The 21,770-nt window shown below is 38.9% G+C and overlaps 2 protein-coding genes across 5 annotated transcripts in view; both read right to left on the minus strand.

Annotated features, from left to right (window-relative positions):
• The window catches only part of cemip (cell migration inducing hyaluronidase 1), a 78,341-nt gene that overhangs the window by 37,308 nt on the left and 19,263 nt on the right, over positions 1 to 21,770 (minus strand). Inside the window, exons 1-2 of one of the 2 annotated variants that reach the window (XM_002932256.5) lie at positions 3,233 to 4,359; positions 754 to 859 (exon numbers count right to left, since the gene is read on the minus strand). In XM_002932256.5, coding sequence (XP_002932302.3) covers positions 754 to 859; positions 3,233 to 3,268 — 142 coding nt within the window. In that variant the 5' untranslated portion in view covers positions 3,269 to 4,359. Of the gene's footprint in view, positions 1 to 753; positions 860 to 3,232; positions 4,360 to 21,770 lie in introns of those variants that run through there. The other variant, XM_012959546.3, reaches the window with a different exon arrangement.
• Positions 5,058 to 21,770, minus strand: part of LOC100491930 (cell surface hyaluronidase) — a 70,234-nt gene continuing 53,521 nt past the window's right edge. For all 3 annotated transcript variants that reach the window (XM_012959543.3, XM_002932255.5, XM_031899223.1), the window contains exons 18-25: positions 20,056 to 20,271; positions 16,376 to 16,584; positions 8,470 to 8,652; positions 7,442 to 7,664; positions 7,033 to 7,134; positions 6,295 to 6,455; positions 5,644 to 5,753; positions 5,058 to 5,439 (exon numbers count right to left, since the gene is read on the minus strand). In XM_012959543.3, coding sequence (XP_012814997.2) covers positions 5,291 to 5,439; positions 5,644 to 5,753; positions 6,295 to 6,455; positions 7,033 to 7,134; positions 7,442 to 7,664; positions 8,470 to 8,652; positions 16,376 to 16,584; positions 20,056 to 20,271 — 1,353 coding nt within the window. In that variant the 3' untranslated portion in view covers positions 5,058 to 5,290. The remainder of the gene's footprint in view (positions 5,440 to 5,643; positions 5,754 to 6,294; positions 6,456 to 7,032; positions 7,135 to 7,441; positions 7,665 to 8,469; positions 8,653 to 16,375; positions 16,585 to 20,055; positions 20,272 to 21,770) is intronic.

The following is a 21,770-nucleotide window of genomic DNA, read 5'->3' on the forward strand; positions in this document are numbered from 1 at the left end:
AAATCCCTAACATTGCATGAGTAAGGCATGTTCCTTTCAATGTGCCGCACATAGAGCATGTTTGTGGTCAATCTAAGGAACTGCAGAGCTTTGTGATTTAAAAATCATAATGTGTTTGTCTTTCCCTCAGGAAATGCCTAACCTACTTTCTATTAGAGTATCAGAAGCAAGACTCACAATAATAGCATTACATACAATTTAATTGGCATATCAAAAAAGGTGAAAATTAACCCTTTGGTATATCAAACATGCATAATAAATCATCTATCTGCCCCTTTCCCTAGCAAGCATTGTGACTCTATAGCAAGCACTCCAGGAGTTCACAGCCCGCTGCAAGTGACATTACTGGCATATATATATATGAATACATAGTACTCCAGTGTATCTGCTGGGGAATTACCTTCCACATCAATAGACGTTGCCTGACACAGAGGGAGGTCTATAAAATGCAGCCTTAATTATGTTACAAATTTAGTTGTGCTAGAAACTAGCTATAAATCAGATTTAAAATTACCTAATCTTAATGTACACATCCTTTCACAATGATAATTATGCATGTGATAGAAACTAGATTGGCTGTGAATCAACATTAATATTACATAATTTGAATGTACAAATCCTTACACAATTACAATTATATGTGTCTGCTTAGACTGCAAATCCTTGCCCTTTCCAGGTGTGCAGGGCACATTGAGAACATCCTATGTAACCCTGCGTGCTAATTCATTTGTTACCTGACTTTAGCGAACTTACCTGTGTGCCCAAGCGTAGCAAACAATGCGCATATCATCACACACAAAATTCTATTAACATCACGCAAGCCCATATTTTTGCTTGTGAATAGCAGAATTCCAGATTCCTGTAGAAAATAAACAAACTGATTCAAAACCATGAAAGTAACTAAAATTAACTAAACACTGATATAATTATATTCTGTCAAATATAATTCTGAAATATTCTAAAAACAAAAAAGTAACAAACCCAGAGCAAACAGAGATTAAAATGTAATTTTTGTATAAAGCTATCACTATCACTATCACTAGCAACAAGAACAGCCTGGTTGTTTTAGGAATACCATAAGCAGTACTTTTCTGGCACTCACAAAACCCAGGCAGAGTTGTCTTCTACTGCTTTGACAGGTGTCAGGCCATGAGAGGTAACAGGAGATTGTAATCAATCACATAGCCAAAGAATGGCAGAAATAGCCCTTGAACATACCAGTCCTCGTGTACCAGTAATCGGATACTTACCAAATCTGTGGGCTATGTGAATTTAAGTGTTAGTAGATTACCACAGCCAGAAAGTGTTACAACTTGGGTAATTATTAAGTGTGTTATTATAAAAGCCTGTTGTATTATTATGGAGCTCAATCTGCAATCACTTCAACTGAGAGATCATTTGCTGCACTTGCTGTTTAAGGAAAGGAATAAAGCATTTTGCCAGGACCTGCTCCCTCTCGTTGGATAACCCCCTGAGCTGGAAAATGGTTTTCTAAATTTACATTTATAGCATTTTTTCGAGTTCTGGTTTCCATTTCTGTATCTTTTTTAGCAACTTAATCCATGTGAGCAAAACACTTGCACTGGCTAGTAATATTTTCCTATTAAAGGAAACCTCACACTCAATCTTCCAGAAGTCCAATAGAAAATGCTTTCATATCACTAAGTTAGGCTGCAGAATGGTAATGCCAGTTGGGTCAGGAAATACTGGACAGGCCCTGCTAAAGCATTTACTAACTTCATCAGTGCATCCCCTAGAGGAACGATGCTCAGTCTGCTTTGGAAAGATGTCTGGCAGCAAAGCTTGGATATATTAGGATTCCTGGCAAGACTTGTGCTGTCAAATTATTTCCAGCTGTTGATTCCCTAAGACTCATCAGAAAGGCAAGATCTAAGCAGAACGAGCCGGTACTTCTGGCCCGTGAGATCCAGAGGGCACCCTGAGGGACCGGGTGTGTTTGAAGACATCACTGAGGGTGGGTGACACAAATATCGGTATGTACACTTAACCCCTTAGGAGCATGCCAAAGAAACACAATTACAGTGAATTCTGCAAAATAAGGAATATTTATCAGTTGGTCTGCAAAGATCATTTATAAAATATAACAGAGCTAGCAATGTAAAGTATCTGTGTTGCTCATGGAGGGGAATTATGTCATTGTTTCACCTTGCTCAGAACTATTTGGCAGCACAATCTGCTTTTACCACACAAGCTAGTGATGTATTGACTATAACATATGGTGTTTCTATGCATGATTCAACCAATATTATAAGCATGTCTTTGTGGGTCACGGATGCACTATGCAAATTGGTTCATATTTATTATGTATCATGATTACATATGTACTAGATGTTTTGGAAATAAAGGATGTACATTGCAATTAGGTGCTCAAGTGCTAGCCAGATCACAAATATGAAGTTCTCCTTAGCTGTATGAAGGGAAACAGCCTTAGTTACAACCAGGGGGTTATATTAAAGTTGTTTGAACTATAACAACATAAAACCCTAAGTATTCTCAGTCACTGGCTGTAAGCTCTGTACTTAACAACTGGAGTTCCCCTCCTTTGACAACCTTGCATTTTAGAATATTTCTATAGCCTAGAAAAAGTTGCATTATTAACAACTTGTCATTGGGCCTGTTCTGTCCTTCTATGTGCATAAGAAACAGGACAACCATCAGAAAGTACAAATTAACAGGACTACTCATAGCATAAAAAATTAATATATCCGTGGCAGTTATGTAGGACCTAGAAGGTTAACAAGCATTAATGTCCAAATTGTCATAGTCTGCATAATAGTTTATGATTACACAGAAAAAAAATAAGCTGGGGCCAATGCCCTCTCAGCCCTATACTACAAGCATTCCAGCACTTTGCTTTGCTAACAGGTCTTGGCAGAATGAAAAAAGAAAAAACTCCCTGTGTAATCTGGCCAGTTGCTTCACACCTTGTACAATGATGCCCCACCTAGCCCTTCAACACTGCTCTTAATCATTAAAATAAGTGCAGAAGAGAAAAGTCTGTTTTTCTTACAGTGACAGAATGTGACCGTTGAAAGATAGATCATTGAAGCTTTTTACAAAATGCATAAATCAAATCAGCACAGAAAAACCCCTGTATTTTGGCCCTGGCAAGCTCCAGTACATAGCAGGAATGCAATAAAGCAAACAGTACAGCTCCATTCTATATACAATGAGAGAGAAGTGAGAGAAGACAGTGTAGTGAATAGCATACCTGTGCAGGGTTCAGGGGGAACACTCTGCCATACATGGATGTCCAGTGAAAGCCAAGTGAGTGTCTAGTGAATGTCAGGCTGGGATCCCAGTTCTGTGTGTGTGTGTTCTCAGCTGGCTGCCTGGGCTAACGCTCTGCAAGTGCTCCCTGTACTTAGCTGATGCCTTATACCATCTCTATCTATGGTGCTGTCCTTGCCATGCCACTAGTGTTAATTACAGGACTGGGGCAGAAAGCTTTCCAGGCAGCTTTATTTCTCTGTGCAATTAGCATCACAGCCAATCATTAGCAAAGACACCTCCTGTGTCCTCCCTCACCCTCTGCATGGTTCCATAGGTGATCTGTTGGTACACAGCAGCTGCCAATATCCTCATGCCAGATAACACAATAAACACCATACTTTACTCAAGTCTGTCATAGGGAGTGAATACCTCAAGTATGTATCTTAACCACGGGATGAAACACGATATCAAACACATGTAATAACGCTGACTTGTTATTAGATTTGGCAAAAAGCTGCATGAACATGCAGAAAGCAGTTCAGCATGTGATAATCCCAAAACAAGAATGTGAGAGACTCTGAAAAACAAATACTCAATTTGAATTTAAAATAGGAAGATAAAATCCAAACAGGCGACAATGCAAAGAAGCCAGGAGTCGGAATACCTGATGAGTTGGACTTGGCCAAATGGTTCCTGAGATAAGGCTGATTTCAGGACACATTGTACAGCATTTCCTAACTATCAACTGTTGTCCCACTGCAGTACAATCTGCACACTCCCTTATGGTCAAATATATTACTTACAACTAGAGATGATACAGAATATTATTGTAAAATAGTGTTAAAAGAAAAAAAAAAAAAAGTATCTACAGTACATTAAACTTTTTAAACTGGGATTTCAAATAACAGTACCAAGACCTGAAGAAAATAGGATGCCATCTATCTAAATGAACTAGAGTGGAGCAAAAGAGACCATAAAGGTTATTTCTTTCCAAACAGCATAATTCATAATTCCTGTTCTCTGGTTTCTGCTACATTATTTCAGGAGTTACAACCAGTAGTTCCGAGAATATAAAAAGACAGACACCGCTTTTGGTTATTTATAAACAACTTTAAAACCACTAGATGTGTTTACTAAATGTATATTGGAAAGTTGCTTAGAATTACATTTTCTTTTAAAAAAACGTTTTTGGGAGGGGGTCGCCAATCTAGGTTTAAATATATATTTCTATGAAAACAGCATATCTTATGCATATGAAAACTGCATTAACTGTTTAATAACATTTTTAGTTCAGGAAAAGTTAACTTGTGGTTCTCCAAATTTACAATTACAACTTCCAGAATTCACAGCAGCACTTAGCTGTTAAAGGATTTAGGGAGTTGCACAGTGCAGTTCAACTTCAGCCTCTCTGCCCCCAGAGTAGAGAGGCTGGTCAGAAAGACTGCATATGAATGGAGAAGAAAGTAGCCTCCTGACACACCTTCCTGCAGGTATAAAAAGTTATAAAAAAATAAATAAATAAAATTAGTAGCCGAAGTGCATATAATGTACCTTAGTATGGTCACAAATATGGTACAGAGAGCAGGTATCAGTCAGTGTCCCTTCTATGTGATGAGACCAAACAGAAAACAGCTATAAAGAATGAACTTACCGTTCAGTGTTGTACTGACATGATATAGAACATTCAGTCCCTACTACCAATAGCACACCATTTCACATCAAGATACATAAAAGGTCACATTGTAATTCCTCTGATTAACCAATATGTGGCAGATGCAACCAAATACATTCACCATGTGCAGGTTTTGAGACTACACACTATAATAGATTAAACAGACAAATCATTTATTAACTCTACAATGTACAAAGAGATGAGAAAATGATTAAAAAAAAAATTATAAAAAAAAGTTCTGTCAATAGATCATGAATCTGGGCTAATTTGTGTACCCAAGTGCCAAGTCATTCTCTGCAAGCAGGGCAAACAGGAGTCCAGTTTCTCATTGCTGCCCAGAAATGGGTACACGGGCCTGATATGAACACTGTTTGGCTTTGGATGCTAAAGTTTTGGGGCCGGGCATCTATATTCAGTCAACATCAGTGGAAGATAAAGGTGAATCGATGCAGCTTTTCTATCTGCACTGTTATTAATGATTTTAATCCAGGATGGAGTGGAAAGCCCTTTAAATCCTACCATAGCAAAACTACCTGGAAAAGAAAAGCAACAAGAAGTACAATTAATATACTCAAATATTGCTGCCTGGACATAGTAGACTAATATTATAAAAAAATACAATAAATTATAGCATAATGTGGATTCAGTTAAAGCAAAAAAAAAAAAATGTTTCCTAGACCTTATACACTTTCCACTGTGATGTTATAGGAGTATTAGTCAGCATATAAACAAATTACCTTTCTTTGGAAGTACAATGGGTTTGGCTGAGCCAATTTTAGTAAAAACAGACATTTCAGAACTAGGCGGAGTCTCCACAATGTCCCTGGAGCAAATAAGAACGACTGATCTAGAGGGTGGGAAAAGAGTTCTTACTGTGAGTACATATTTACAGGAGCCACATTCAGACTACAAAATGTAAGCAATGTAAGTAACAAAGTAAACCTATGAACAGACTGGCATGTTGTATCGAATAATCCAGTCAGCTGAAGCATAGGACGCCGTTCCCTATCATCGAGACACTCTATTCGCGTTAGCATTGCAATTTTGCCAAAATTTATTACTTTCAGTAATCAAACAGTGGAAACACTGTAGAGGGAAATAATACTTTGTCACAAAGCTGATGTATCTGCTATCACTAACACAGTTGGCAGCTGTGGGAGGTGAATGCCAGCCCTAAGAATGGCACAGCTGATATGCTGCAAGAAGATCTAAAGATTAGCAAATCGCTCAATGCCGTCTGGCTTGTAGGCTTAACATGATTTATCAAGGAGTATCACGACAGCTACGTTAATGATAAGAAATTCAGCTAAAGACAAAGTGACTGGACTCATAGCTGTGGTATAAAGAATGCATTCTATTTCACTATACAATGTTTTTGAGTTCCTCACCTTAGTTTCATTGAGGTCTGAATGTAACTGGCAATTGCTTTTGTTATCTTCAAATCACTGATCATTTCAAATTGCCTCTTGCTTACAACAGCTCCAGAGCAGGCATCTAACACCAGGAAGAAAAGCCCCTTTCTCTTGATCAAAAAAATGTCTTCATCAACCTGGAAAGGGAAAAACAGGTCAAAGAAAAAAACAAAAAGTTATGCATAGAATGTGGCTAGCAGCAGAGAGCTGAGACAGCAAAACCAGAAACCAGGTAGCAAGATCTCTTGAGAAAATCAAAAGCACTGACCTACCAGTTGAAAGCTTTTATTACATAAGAATAAAGCATCAATAATCCAAACAACAATTGCATGCACACTAAAGCTTGGGTCTTGTTTTATGTTTGATAGGCTCCCTGCATTGGCATCAAATAACAATAATATTCCAAAAGGCTGGTGGGTAAAGTATGGGATATAGGTACCACATTTATTTATTAAGAAACTGAGCAAACTATGGAGAATCACGAGCAAAGCTTCCAAGCATTAAACGTTCTGGTCAAGTACCAAACATTTGCTTTAAACAAAATCTCACAACACTTTAGAACTCTGTACAAAAAAAAGCCCTTTTTGGCATATACAGACTTTTGCTAAAGCCTAAGCAGTGTAACCAGTCAGTAAATAAGAAGGCAGAAGGTTTACATCAAGAGATGTAACAACCAAGTTAGTAAGAAAGGCCTATAAATTAATTTTTCATTACCTTGATAAATGCAGCTTTCAGTCCATTTACATTATCTGCCATACGGAGGGATTGGATCTGTATTCTTGTATATTTCATAGATGGGTTGCTTGTTATTGCTACCTATTGGGGTACATTAAACAAAAAATATTTCCCAAAATATACAGAAAGGCTTAGTTATATATTTTCAGCGATGTGGAAAAATCATCAGAACTTTAGAGGCTAAATATATTACTCTGCAGATGTACAGCAGAGAGCTATGCACATTTAAAAAGCTGTACATTTCTGTGGCATCATCACCGTTGCAGTAAATTCCATAACTACCATAATACCATCATAATAAACCTCTTATTATAACGGCAACACCTCCTTTCCTTGGTTTCTACATAACTATGAAGTTATCATTAAAATAACATTATGTGTCATTTACCTGTGGAGCACCACATTCACTGCATGGCAGGGCAAGTCGGTGAGATGCAAAGAGTCGGCGGGTATGGGTATAACTATCTGTTTTAGGAAATGGGTTCTGAATACATTCACTGGAATCCTCTAGTTCAAATTGAGACACTATCTTAATTCGCTCACAGCCATGCTGGGAACAATAGCTGTGCCCACTGCGGACTGAGTGTGCCTGTAGGTGTATGAACAAGTACCTAAAAGAGAAATTAAATATAGGAAAGGTTTAACACAGGCTAGCTAGCAGAAATCTTCATTTACGAACATGCTGGCCTATGTTACTAATTTGAAGAATCTTTTCTACTATGAATAAAAATAAGCCATGGATGCAGTCAAGGTCTATGGAGTATACTGGGTATGGCAGGGACATGACAAGGAGCAAGCTATAATATGTTAAAACATATCAGAGAGGTATACAGTATTTAGCAGATAAAGGCAAATCATTTAGGTATCTAAATAGACACGTTTGTCACTGCAGATTGGGAAAAAGAATCAATGGTAAAGCAAATGTCACGCAACACTTCATTTCTGGCTACTAACTGCGAAAAAGCCAATTCACCCCCTACAGAGCTATCCCCAGTATTTTGTACATACTGTATATAACAATATGTGAACATGGAGACAAGTGAGGTAGCTAGTCATCCTGAAATCATAAGCCATACAGGGTGCTTCCTAGAATGACAAAGTACGCCAGGTGTGACATTTACACATTATTGTGACATGCATGCCTGGGAGTGTATAAGGATCCCTGATAAGGTTTGCCCTCCAGGGAGTTGATTCTGGAGTATAACAAGTTCCAGCAAAGTGTAGCGTGCAGAATCAGAACAGGAGCACTGCAAAAAAAAACGAACTGTACTTTTATATGTCAGGATATGTAGCTAAGTAAATAAAAAGTATGTTTACTTCTAATCTTGGAAAGAGAAAGTAAAATATAATAATTATGACTACTGTACACACACCAAGTCAGCCTTCACTTGGAGGGTCTCACATCTAGTAGCTTACCCAGATTCCTGACTGAAATGAAAAAGTCTTGTCTCTGACTGATTAAGAACCTGGCTGATGGTATGAGCCCAGGAATAGTGTCTTACGCTGTGTATCCTTCCACTGTGACGATCATAAACATCTGACATGACCTGGAACTGTGCACTTCTGGGATAACACAAGGCAATCTGAATCCAGTCTCCCCTGTCACAAACATAAAGTAGGTCATTACTTGCCATGTAACAGTTATTATTTAGAGTACCAACTATCCATTAACATCACAACAGCAATGTTGGTGCTACTAATATTGACTGGTCACAAGCTACTTGTGGTGCTTTTTCTTTTTAACGGTGGGACACATTCCAAGGTGATGCCCCAATATTTAAATTCCCACTGCTTGCAACTCCCATAAAATGTTTGGTAAAAGGGGAAACATTCTAATAAAAAAACTAATGCTACCTAGAAGGTCAGAATTGTGGGAGATATAAGCATGGAACTTGGAAAGAAATGTTTAACAGAATGTGCTATTACCCCATGATGTTTAATCTCTAGCAGAGGCTCCCATACTGTGCTCTGTAGACCTATGGCAGCCTGCAAATCTACTTTAAGGGGATCAGGGGACAAAACCATTAACCACATCCATACTATTTCATATAATGTATACATGCTTTTGTTATTGATAGGCTTATGGTAGTATCACAGTGACAAAGCTTAATTAGGGAGTAGGGTTGGCCAAACAGCTTTTTTCTTATTGAGTGACCTAACAACTGAACATGCTGATCTGATGCATGTTCCTCATCTGATGGTGCATCCATCCACCCTCTGAGAGGGGGCGTCATCAGATGAAACATTCACTTAGACACGTCAGCTGTTATCTTATAATGGTTCATCAAAACTGCATGCAATACACAACTATATGGCCAGACAGTGTAATGTCAAAAGTGGTCAAACTATCCCACAAAATCTGTTCATTTATGGTCAGCTGTATTGTGCCATTCTGGGAATGATAGAAAAATGGTAGAACAAGCTGAGATATCTGTGGAACTTAAAAGAGGGTCAGGGAAGCTCCAACAGTTGCAAGCCAGCGCTCTAGAATGGTGCGGTACTACTATTTTCTATGATTATCTGACATACCACATTTGTGGGCCAGAGTATATTAATATCATGACATAATATATTGAGCTCTTTAACTTGCTAGGAGCTGTAAAAATCTACATCTGGCCACTGGGCTTCAAACTGGATGACCACACAATGGAGAGATTAACTGCCTCTGACCTTGGTTGGCTACAACACATTGTGCAAGTCAAAGACATTTCATTTGTCTGGTAGAGCTCAAGCTTATGATGGCAGTGTATGTTCAGGTGACAGATTAGTCTGATGGAATGCTTAACATTCAGTAATTTCCCTGTGAGATCTGCCTCTAGCTGCTTTACTGTAGTAGTCAGAGCCCAAGAGCATGCCAGGTTAAGAATCCAAGTGCAGGACAGCCAAAAAAGAAAATTCCTAAATCTAAGAGACATTCCAAAGCTGCAAGGGAGCCAGACCTTAAATGTTCCCCTCTTTTAGAGCTCTTAATTATTGTATTTATTCCTATTAGGCAGGGATTTAAGAGTGGTCAGATGAAAAAACAATACACATATAAAAGTCTTTTCCCAGAAGATTACTTTTATAACAGAACTCATTTTAGGCAGCAGTTCCAAAGCACAGCAAGAACAAGATGCTTCTTTCCTCCTGAGCTTTGTCTGCTTTGCTAAGAGGGCACCCCCCTGGACTCTAAATGCATCTGGGTCATTTCTTAAGCAATTCAGTAAAAAACCCAGTGTTATTTCAGAGAGCCCATGATACCTAACTTGCCCTCCTTTAGTCTTTGTAACCTATGCAGGCATAGATTTAAAACAGTGCAAGAAGGCTGGGCCCCTCGGTTTCAGAAAATTCAAGGATATCCAAGCTTCTGAACTACATTTTATAGAATCCCCATACAGGATGGATATACCTGATTTAAAGGGGAAGTTAATTCTAAAATGTTTGTGAAGATTCCCATTCCTTGTCCATCAACAATTGGTATTGCCAATTTTTAAAAAAATAGTACCCATGGGACTCCCTCAGTCATTTACACTTTATTTCTAGACACTGAGACAGTTCTTTAAACACACTGGCCCCACTGCTCTACACAGTCAGGGCTGCTCCATTGTTCTGGCCAGAGCACGCATGTGTGTGACGAGCTGATGTTCTGTGCATACCATAATCCAATAGCAGTGCACAGAACACTGAGAGCACTGGCAAGATAATGCTACCACAGTTCAATATCGAGCAACTGAATCAGCACACTATTTAAATGTTTTTCAAGCAACTTATCCTTTAGGTAGATCATTTATTTCTAAAGTTGCCCCATTTTTTGAGCTCTGCCTGGTTAATCAGTCATTATACTATGCAATGTAATTTGTCACATTTTTCCCAGGATATTTCTGGACACATCTAAATCTTGGTTCCCACAGTTAATCCCATTGATGAAATTTGTCTAATATACTAATTTTTTTCTAGCAGGCATTGTTATAACTTAATGAGGGTATTTAAACTGTGTCAATGTAAAGTCAGATTTAAAGCCATGTAATAAAGACATTACCAATGAAAACGTTGAATCTCTTTGGGTAGAAATTTCAGTAGGGCTGAAGGTCACAAAGAAAATGATCATTGGAGTATGCTATAAACCACCCCGTATAGATGAGGGGGATGAGTCCCAGCTACTTTTGCAAATGGAGGAGGCTTCAAAATTGGGTCAAGTTGTTATTATGGGGGACTTTAATTATCCGGACATTGACTGGAGTAATGGGGTGGCTAAGTCAGAAAAAGCTAGTAGGTTTGTAAATATGCTAAATGACAACTTTTTATTTCAGGTGGTTCAAGAACCTACTCGGAATGAGTCTATTTTGGACCTGGTAATATCTAATAATACTGAACTTATCTCTAACATTTGTGTGGGTGAGCATTTGGGGAACAGTGATCACAACATGGTCTCCTTTGAGATAATGCTACAGAGACAGCTCTATAAGGGAGTAACTAAAACGCTCAATTTTAGACGTGCAGACTTTGCCAGTATAAGGGCATCTCTGCAATGTGTCAACTGGGAAAGGCTTTTCATGGGGTTAGACACAGAAGGAAAATGGAACATCTTTAAAACATTGCTTTGCAAGTATACACAACAGTATATTCCCCTTGTAAGCAAGGAGAGGCATCGCAAAGCAAAACCTTTATGGCTGAATAAAAGAGTTAGGGTCGAGGTTGGTAATAAAAAACGTGCTTTTAAAGCATTCAAGTTAGCGGGGACAGCGGAAACTTTCATCAGGTACAAGGAAGCAAATAAAGCATGCAAAAAAACTATCAGGCAAGCTAAAATTGAGATGGAAAGGGATATTGCAGCTAGGAGTAAAAAGTTAATTATGTGAATAGTAAAAAAATGAAGCAAGAAGGGGTGGGAACTTTATTATCTCGGGGGGGTACGTTGGTTGATGAGAACGGGGAAAAAGCAGAAATTTTGAACTCTTATTTTTCATCTGTCTATACATCTGAGGAGCCAGATAATGAAGGCTTCCCTTTTAATATACCCAGTGCTAGTAATTTAGCTACTGACGCATGGGTCACTCAGGAGGAAATTCAAAAGAGACTTGAACATGTAAAGGTAAACAAAGGTCCAGGACCGGATGGGATTCATCCCAGGGTATTAAATGAGCTGAGCGCTGATTGCCAAGCCTCTTCACATAATTTTTCAGGATTCGTTGAGGTTTGGCATGGTGCCGAGAGACTGGCGAATTGCTAATGTGGTGCCATTATTTAAAAAGGGATCTCGTTCTCAGCCTGAAAACTATAGGCCTGTTAGTCTGACATCAGTAGTAGGAAAGCTTCTGGAAGGGGTAATAAGGGATAGGATAGTTGAATACATTGCAGTTCACAATACTATTAGTTTGTGCCAGCATGGTTTTATGCGTAACAGATCTTGCCAGACTAATTTAGTTGCCTTTTATGAGGAGGTGAGCAGGAACCTTGATGCTGGAATGGCAGTTGATGTCATCTACTTAGATTTTGCTAAAGCGTTTGATACAGTACCTCACAGAAGGTTAATGATCAAATTGAGGAATATTGGCCTAGAACATAATATTTGTAATTGGATAGAGAACTGGCTGAAGGATAGAGTACAAAGAGTGGTGGTAAATGGAACATTTTCTAATTGGGCCAGTGTGGTTAGTGGAGTACCGCAGGGGTCAGTCCTTGGTCCTTTGCTTTTTAACTTGTTTATTAATGACCTGGAGGTGGGCATAGAGAGTACTGTTTCTATTTTTGCTGATGACACTAAATTGTGCAAAACTATAAGTTCCATGCAGGATGCTGCCGCTTTGCAGAGCGATTTGACAAAATTGGAAAACTGGGCAGCAAACTGGAAAATGAGGTTCAATGTTGACAAGTGCAAAGTTATGCACTTTGGTAGGAATAATATAAACGCAAACTATCTACTGAATGGTAGTGTGTTGGGGGCATCCTTAATGGAGAAGGATCTAGGGGTTTTTGTAGATCACAAGTTGTCCAATTCCAGGCAGTGTCATTCTGTGGCTACTACAGCAAATAAAGTGCTGTCTTGTATAAAAAAGGGCATTGACTCAAGGGATGAGAACATATTTTTGCCTCTTTATAGGTCCCTGGTAAGGCCTCACCTTGAGTATGCAGTGCAGTTTTGGGCTCCAGTCCTTAAGAAGGATATTAATGAGCTGGAGAAAGTGCAGAGACGTGCAACTAAACTGGTAAAGGGGATGGAAGATTTAAGCTATGAGGTGAGACTGTCGAGGTTGGGGTTGTTTTCTCTGGAAAAGAGGCGCTTGCGAGGGGACATGATTACTCTGTACAAGTACATTAGAGGGGATTATAGGCAGTTGGGGGATGTTCTTTTTTCCCATAAAAACAATCAGCGCACCAGAGGTCACCCCTATAGATTAGAGGAACGGAGCTTCCATTTGAAGCAGCGTAGGTGGTTTTTCACGGTGAGGGCAGTGAGGCTGTGGAATGCCCTTCCTAGTGATGTTGTAATGGCAGACTCTGTTAATGCCTTTAAGAGGGGCCTGGATGAGTTTTTGAACAAGCAGAATATCCAAGGCTATTGTGATACTAATATCTACAGTTAGTATTACTGGTTGTATATATATAGTTTATGTATGTGAGTGTATAGATTGGTTAGTATAGGTTGTGTGCTGGGTTTACTCGGATGGGTTGAACTTGATGGACAATGGTCTTTTTTCAACCCTATGTAACTATGTAACTATGTAATGTATCACCCGAAGGATACACTAAAACCTTTATCACAACTTCATAATATATGTACTCTATGTCTTAGACAAGTCATCAGGATAAACATATAAATGTACAGCACATGAGAACACAAGGATGTTGATCATTATAATATAATCATTTATTGTTATTAGGGATGCACCTAACCCACTTTTTTGGGTTTGGCCGAACCCCCAAACCCACCCAGGTGGATTCTGCCGAATCCCGAACCAAATCAGAATCATAATTAGCATATACTAATTAGGATTGGGAAGGGGTAAACATTTTCCTCCTACCATTTAACCCTTCCGAATGCTAATTTATGCTAATTAGGATAGAGATTCGGTTTGGCTGGGACAGTGGATTCGGCAAAACTGAATCCTTCACAAAAAGGCTGGATTTGACCTGAATCCCGAACCGAATCCAGGATTCGGTGCATCCCTGATTGTTATATAGTGCTGCTTCTACAGGTCTTAAGGTGTCCATAATCGGTGAGGTTACCAAACAAGCAAATCTTTCCCCCTTTGTGTGGGCAATATTGTGCTAATGCAATTGTTTGGCTTTAGGGCCAAACGATCACATTACAATGAAGGCAATATAAGATTTAGAAGTGAAGAACACATCAATGACCCAATGCAGTCCTCAATCCCACAGAAGAATCAAGCCTGCCTAATCCACATCTAGCAGATTTTTGGGCATATATCAGTAAGGGAGGCCTGTTGGAGGGCCCCATACACGAAAAGATAAGCTTCTGAATCGGTATGAAGGGCCCAAATCGGCAGCTTAAAACTGCCCGTGTATGGCCACCATTACAATCTAACCTGATGTACCTGTGGCCTTGCCTATGGGATCTGAACACAATACACCAATGGAATCACTGATCTGTTCCTTTAGTTTGATTAGTTACATACTGCATTATATTCACACAAACACACAAGCATGCAAAATATTGGTACATATCAAACACACTCAACTATATATGATAGAAAGAAAACCTGTACCTATTCACCAGAACCCAAACACATAAGGAACCTATCAAGACTATGTTGAGAAGCAGCAATGAAGTTTTACAGGAAAACTATAAAGACTGTATTTGTACTGCAGTAAAAAAACACAGTAGGAAAAGCTGCTTGCCAAGTACTGAGGTCTCTGAAGATAAATAAACAGCAACAGTGATATTAACAAAGCTCTTGTAGAATGGACACACATCTCTTCTGAGAATAATGCCAGCAGGCTCATGCAAGTTCAACCAACTGCGCCATGAACAAAGAAACCGCAGCTGGTTGCACACTGCAAGGATGCAGCTTCTTTTTAACTGGCTAGCATGCATAGCCAAACCTGCTGAAGTGCATTTGTCTGCACTCATGCCTTCAATTAAAGCACCAGCATTTCATGCAAGTAGAAGATTCTCAGTGCATCCATGAGAATATCAATTTGTTTTTGGAAAAGTTTTGGCAGCAGTAGCATTTGCTTTTGAGCTGTACTGGAGCATAGAGTTCTGGCAGTTATCAAAAATGACAGAGAACAAAGCATCATCATCTGGAAGCCATTCAAACTCTTGGCTTTGATGACAGCCTTGACTGAAGACTTCTGAATCCGTCTAGTTAATTGTAAAAGTTAGACAGGGACATCTTGTATATAAATACTGCTAGTCACGTGCCACCAGTGGTGTCTGCAGACTGTCAGGCAATCTGACAAGCACATGTTCTGCATGTGGCTAAAATAATAAAACTCTTCCCTTTCCCATAATTTATATATAAAAAATGATGTATTGAAGCACCTGTAGTGACTTCCAGTATTCAGTACCATATAAGGTTCCAGATGCTTGGCCCAAGTGAAAGTACTTATTAAGCAGGCCATGCAGTGGGAAACTGTTTAACGTCACTAGGAGTATGACAGTGAGCATACTGGCAGTCATTTTACTCTGTCTAAACGTGGGACTGATGTTATTTTGATCTGATCTTCAGTGTTTGTGAGTGGCTGTCTGAATGTCAACACTATATTTGCCATAGGTCACGTGTTTTTCATATATTGCTACAGCAAGTGGTGTCAAGCCTATAGGGGCACTTTCACTGTTTTACTAGACTGAACATAAGATAATAAAATTTTTGGTTTAGCCAGTTGTCACTAATGCTCACGTTATCTCTTCCTGACCTGCAACAAGCAATTGCAAAACCCGCACTCCGAATGCAATTAACTTAAAAAGGGTTTTTAAAACACCATAAAAAGTAAGCTTTATAAAACAGTACAGGGACAGCATATTTGAGTTGTCTAGACAGTTCCCTTATCATTAAACAAATCTAAGCATTTGCATTAAATATTGTGTACTGTGTGACACAACATGTTTCTAAAGACAGATGGTAAGGGACCTTCTCCTGGCAAACAATAGCCTTTAACAAAATGAGAAGGTGTTTGTTTTCCTGTTTGAGTCTGTGTATGTTACAACAGAACTGGCAGCAGACATTCTGTATCTTGTTTCTTTATTGTTTAAGCACGGGATCCAACCTGTTCTAACCAACCAACACATCAGATAGAGCCATGCACCCTTACATTCTTTACAAATTTCACATTTCCTCATGGTTTTAACAAACAAGAACAGGTATGAGTATGTTCTTACCTGTTAAAGTTGATGGGGTATAGGATGACCTCTCCAGGAGACTGACCTTCCCATCTGATAATATAGGATTGATGCAGCATGACCACTGGTTGGTACTGTTGATATGGTGCACCCCGGTTAACGCCAGAAAGTTTTAAAGGAACAGAGGGATAAGTTGCTCTAGAGACCAAAATGTTCAGATTCTCAGGGCGTCTGGCCTGGATGTAAAGCTACAAATAAAGTAACATTTTTTTTAGACCTAAATCAAAACTAGGATATTTCACTCATCAATCATCAGTTGTCTCTAAATTAAGACATTGCCTCTCCATGCTCAGCCAAAGCTAGACAGCTGTACCTTGGACATCCCTGCCCTAGGGGAAGCACAATAAGGAGAGAACTAAACAATACCATACACAGTCCCAGATGAATATACAATATAGCACTGCTGTCCAGCTGTTCCATAGATTGGTCTACTTATTCACTATACTTCATGTTTGGATGCCATTAGCCAGAAAGAGGGTGGACCTCCAACTGGACAGCTCTGCACTAGAATAAAGGCTGTGGCCTTGTGCCCTTATGTGGTCATGGAACTCCTCTGTGACTTCTAATATCCTTATAATATACATCTGGTTGAGTATGGGTATCAGTAGTGAATGGGAGCTTGATAAATGGAAATATAAAGTAAAAGTTATATTTTTCATGCTCAACATAAGGAAAATTAATTAGATGAACCAAGATATTGAGAACTAAGCACACTTAATGTGCGGGGTGCTTAGAACATGTGGTGTCAATAAACATTAGCCTTTATTTTAATAATTTCTTGTACAGAAACATTTAGGGTCAGTACAGAGCTACAAAGCCACAGAGCCTGTTCCAATTTAAATAATGAAACATAGTAAAATCTCCTTTTACTTTGCCTGGAAACATGTAAAAAGGCAAGGGGCAGCAAGTAGGAGCTAAAGAATGCATGGCAAAGAGAAAAGTATATACTGCAGTTATTTTTAATGGGGAATTACCTCCACACTCTATTTACTAAGCAGGGAACTTGACAAGTGACCTGAAACAAGTTTTAATAATCAATTTGCCCAGTTTACAAATCGAAATTTGCAAGTTAAAATGTATATTAAACATAAAATGATCTAAATTCACTAGGAACACTGGCAAAGGTAAAATCTGAACTAGAGTGTGCTGACTTGCAAGAGATATGGATACAGTGCAGCATAAGAAATGCACATGGCAGAAGTAAATGAAATAACCTTCCATCATTTTAATTCTATTTAGAGAAACTGACCAGGACATAGGAGGCTAACAGCAATGGATGGGATCAGCCTGAAGGTGAGACATGCAGATTGAAAATACTTTTAGAAATCTTTATAGAAATTGGACCTGAAACTTGTGCCTTAAATAAAAAGGTAAACAGCAGCTCTCTCTAAACACAGTTTTATACTGATAAAAAAACACTTTAACATTTACCATGACCCAGAACAAAACTGCAAAACTGGCCCTTTAATGCTTCCCCAGTGTTGCAGTTTTGTTGTGTTTTGCACCAAGCACCACATTCTGTGGGGTGCAGAGTGCAATGCTGGCAGGTCAAAGGCAGCCCTCTCCTTACTGCCTGGCATAGGACCTGTACCTGCTAATGCTATTGGCACAGCGTAAAGAGCAAAGAACATGCACACTTTGGACCCTGGCATGCCAAATTCAAATGACCCCTTGTATCTTCTTTACCTCAAATTTCTACTCATATTGTAAGGCAGGGCTATCAAACAGGAGGTTTGAGTGCAGATTCTCACTAATAGGTAGTATTTAAGCCATTTATGAAATACATGGCAAAATGTGTCATTTATTATAAGGCATAATGCACCCCTGCCAATCATGTCCACTCTGGCATTGTCCCTTTATACGGTTAGGGTTATGGAACCCAATTACTTCTAATATCTTTATCATTTACTGCAGGGATTACATGACCCCATATGAAATAGAAACTATTAAAAATATACATGACAGGAATGTTAAACAGAAGCAAATTACTGTGGGTGTAATGCAAGGTACATTATAGCCTCAGGCTAAAGCACCTAGACAAAGGCACACACTAAATATAATACATTAACATTGGGTGGGGGGGGGGCAAAAAAGTGATATCCACCCTACACAGGAATGTAACCTGCTACTGTCGTCAGAGCAACTGAGTAAACTGATTTTGAAACACCAAGGGCATGTATTTAATATTCCACGTCAGTATTCTGTGCATTCCAATGTTATATTTAAATAAAATGCATGGGCTTCCCCAAAGTCCCTTTCTTTTTATTACAATGTATAAGATATGTAGGTTTTACTAAAGAGTGTGCAATCTGCAGCCCCTTATCTAGTTCTTGATTTACTCCAAGCACCCCCCTTCATGATTAGAGAGTTGCAGTTTAACAACACTTGGAGAAGAGACTGTACATCATTGAATTAATATTTTCATGGCCACAGCAAATAGTTGATTGCCTCTCCGGCAAACTGAAGCACTGTATAATGATCAGAATAGATTTGGGTCAATGTTAGGGTTGCTGCTGAGTTCCTCTTTTATAAAATACATATTGAAAGCCTAAAAGAGCCTTGGCTTCATATGACGCACAATATAGAACATAATTGTGCAGAGATCCCAATTATCCTTAGAAGTAAATGTTAGCAAGAACATTCCCTGGTCTTGGTTTTCTTTGACGGTATTAGCTGCTCAGGAAGTGATACGACCACTATTTTGGTAAGTCTCCACCATTAGACTTCCAGACACAATCCAGTCCTGCTTTAGGTTTGCAATGGAAAAAAACGTGCTTCTGGAGTCTGGGAAATTAATCAGTGATGATGTGGAACTAAAAGCTGTTTTTCTTTACACTGGATAGCGACTTATAAATACTTTGCTGTCAAGGCAGATTGGAAAAATGATATATTATCTACTGACTCAGTATTAATGAGCCAAGCTATCATGTCAGATGTTAAGCCAGCACTGGGGAATTCCACTCTCACCCTTAGCTAAACAGTGCAACCTCCATATAATATTTATTTTTGTTATTATCATCATGAATCAGGCAGTTATATACAGCTTTGCACACTGAGTTTCTTTGGCACAATCTAACTTTGTTGCAGGGAGGTTATGTGATGCCCATGGCCATAAGGGACTGGCACAGGAATTAATGCCAAATTTCCTTACACAGAGGCCTAGGAAAAGCATCTTTTTAATTAGCATACGCAAGGCCATGTATATATATAGGCACATGGAGGTATGTGCCTAGGGTGGCAGTTTTAAGGGGTGTCCTTGAGTGCTGATAAAAATAATATGTAACTGGACTAAATCTGGCAGTGGAACTGAAGAGGGCTTTTGCATGTCTTCTTGACAATGACGAGAAGGGCGAAGGCTGAGGTGCAATAACAAGGACAGCACCAGACCTAAATACAGCCCTGAACATAAGATAATAATACTTTGTATAATAGACCATGCTTTAAACCACACATGCTTTATAGAAGCATGTCCATACTTTACAGTTCTAGCTGCGGGTAAACAACTCCCCCGAATCGCAAAAGCCAAACACAGTGGGCCATATGTGGATGTGTTATCTACATACACATAAGGAGGTCTTTCATGATTGTACAATGCTGTTGTGGAGGCACAACTTTTGCATGAAAAAATATGATTCTTTAAAAGGTACTGGTTGGCTTACCTGGGCATACCTGCCTGAACAAATCACTCCGTTCCACCGTGGCACAGTGAGGCATCCAGGGTGACGGATCAGGTAATTATCTGCCCTTCCTATAAAGGTATCAGGATATCCAGTCACTGAGCCATCCAAATCATGGAAGATTGACACTTTATCACCATCAAAGTTATTTGAGCCAAACCATTGTCCTGAATGACCAAAGAAAACCTTCAGCCCAACCTGGAGGCAAAATTCAAACGTTAACATGAGAAGAAGCAGCAATATCTAAGACACACAGCTATTTATACAGCTGGCACAAACTGCAACAAGATTCATTATAACTTCACAATGGTTAATTAGTGGGATTGAGAAATATTTGCCAGCTTTCAAGATGAGAGAGTTATGTGTATCTGCTGCAGATAAATGGGGCCAATTAGCGGGGGTTGTACACATGTTATTCCAGTTACCCAGGATTGATGTCATTTGAGGGGCCATGTGCTGTGAGGTGCCAGTACAAGTGAAAATGTTTGAATTTGTGCCTGAATTGCTATTACAGTGACATTTCCACTATTTTTATATTTATGCATATTTTTGGACAGACAGAACAACTTAAAGTACATACTAATTTTTTATTGCACATTACATTCAGTAATAAGAATTAGATCTTGAGCATCTGTGAGTGTTTATGCCATAGGAGAGTAAGTGATACAACTTGTTGGTAATATTCCTGCTGGCTTTACATATTTAAATAGTACTTGAGGCTGAAAAAATACCTATGTCAATCAAATACAACATTTTGCCCAGGTAAATAGAAGACATTCAGCTTCCTTTACTTTTATGAGTGTATGAATAAATGGGGAGTTCTTCACTCAGTGTCCACATTATCAGTACTCAATGCTGTATAAATCCCAGCACTTTTTTAGTAGATGCAAAATACTCTCAATTTTGCATGAAAAAAAAATAACTGGATAAAACTAGAAATGACAAAGCAGGTCAAGAAAATTGAGGTTGGGGGCAAATATGTAAATGTTCTTCCTTGCAATGTGCAGCTAGATAAGGACATGTTACTAGAGAGACATGGCAGGGAAGTTTGCAGGCTTTCCATGCAAAACTTTCATGAATGGAACCAATTTGTAACTTAGGGAACACCAAGTCCATATGCACAAGGTTACGTATTAAGAAATGCCCAGGCTGTAAGTGAAGTTCTATTGAAAGAAAGGGCATTTTTAGAGGCTTGCAACTTTCTCTTACCTCTTTTGATCTATAACCTGGATTGTGGAAGAAATTCATATAAAAATAGACTTGATACCTGCTAAATGCTCAAGCAGTGCATTTTTCGTTAAACTGATTTCAAGCATTTAGAAGCTTGAAATACCAAGGATTCATATGCACTGGGACTTGTTTAAAATACCTTATGTGTTAGTCCCTGGGATATTAATATAAACAGAAACAGGGAATATTACTGACACAGTGACAAACTGGATAAGATAAGTGACAAGTGCTGTTAATTACATTTGATGTAAGTTAGAACTTTGATTCAGGAGTTTATGGTTACTGGGAAACCACACGTACTAGCATAACAGTATATAAACAATTTATCCATACAAATAAAACATGATTATAAGATAAATTAGTGTGGATTATTGAACTAGTTTTAGGGCCGTGGCAGACGGGGAGATTAGTTGCTGCGCGACAAATCTCCCTTGTTGCAGGCGACTAATCTCCCCGATATGCCATAC

The sequence above is a fragment of the Xenopus tropicalis genome, chromosome 3 (assembly GCF_000004195.4).
Source record: "Xenopus tropicalis strain Nigerian chromosome 3, UCB_Xtro_10.0, whole genome shotgun sequence".
NCBI classification, from domain to species: domain Eukaryota; kingdom Metazoa; phylum Chordata; class Amphibia; order Anura; family Pipidae; genus Xenopus; species Xenopus tropicalis.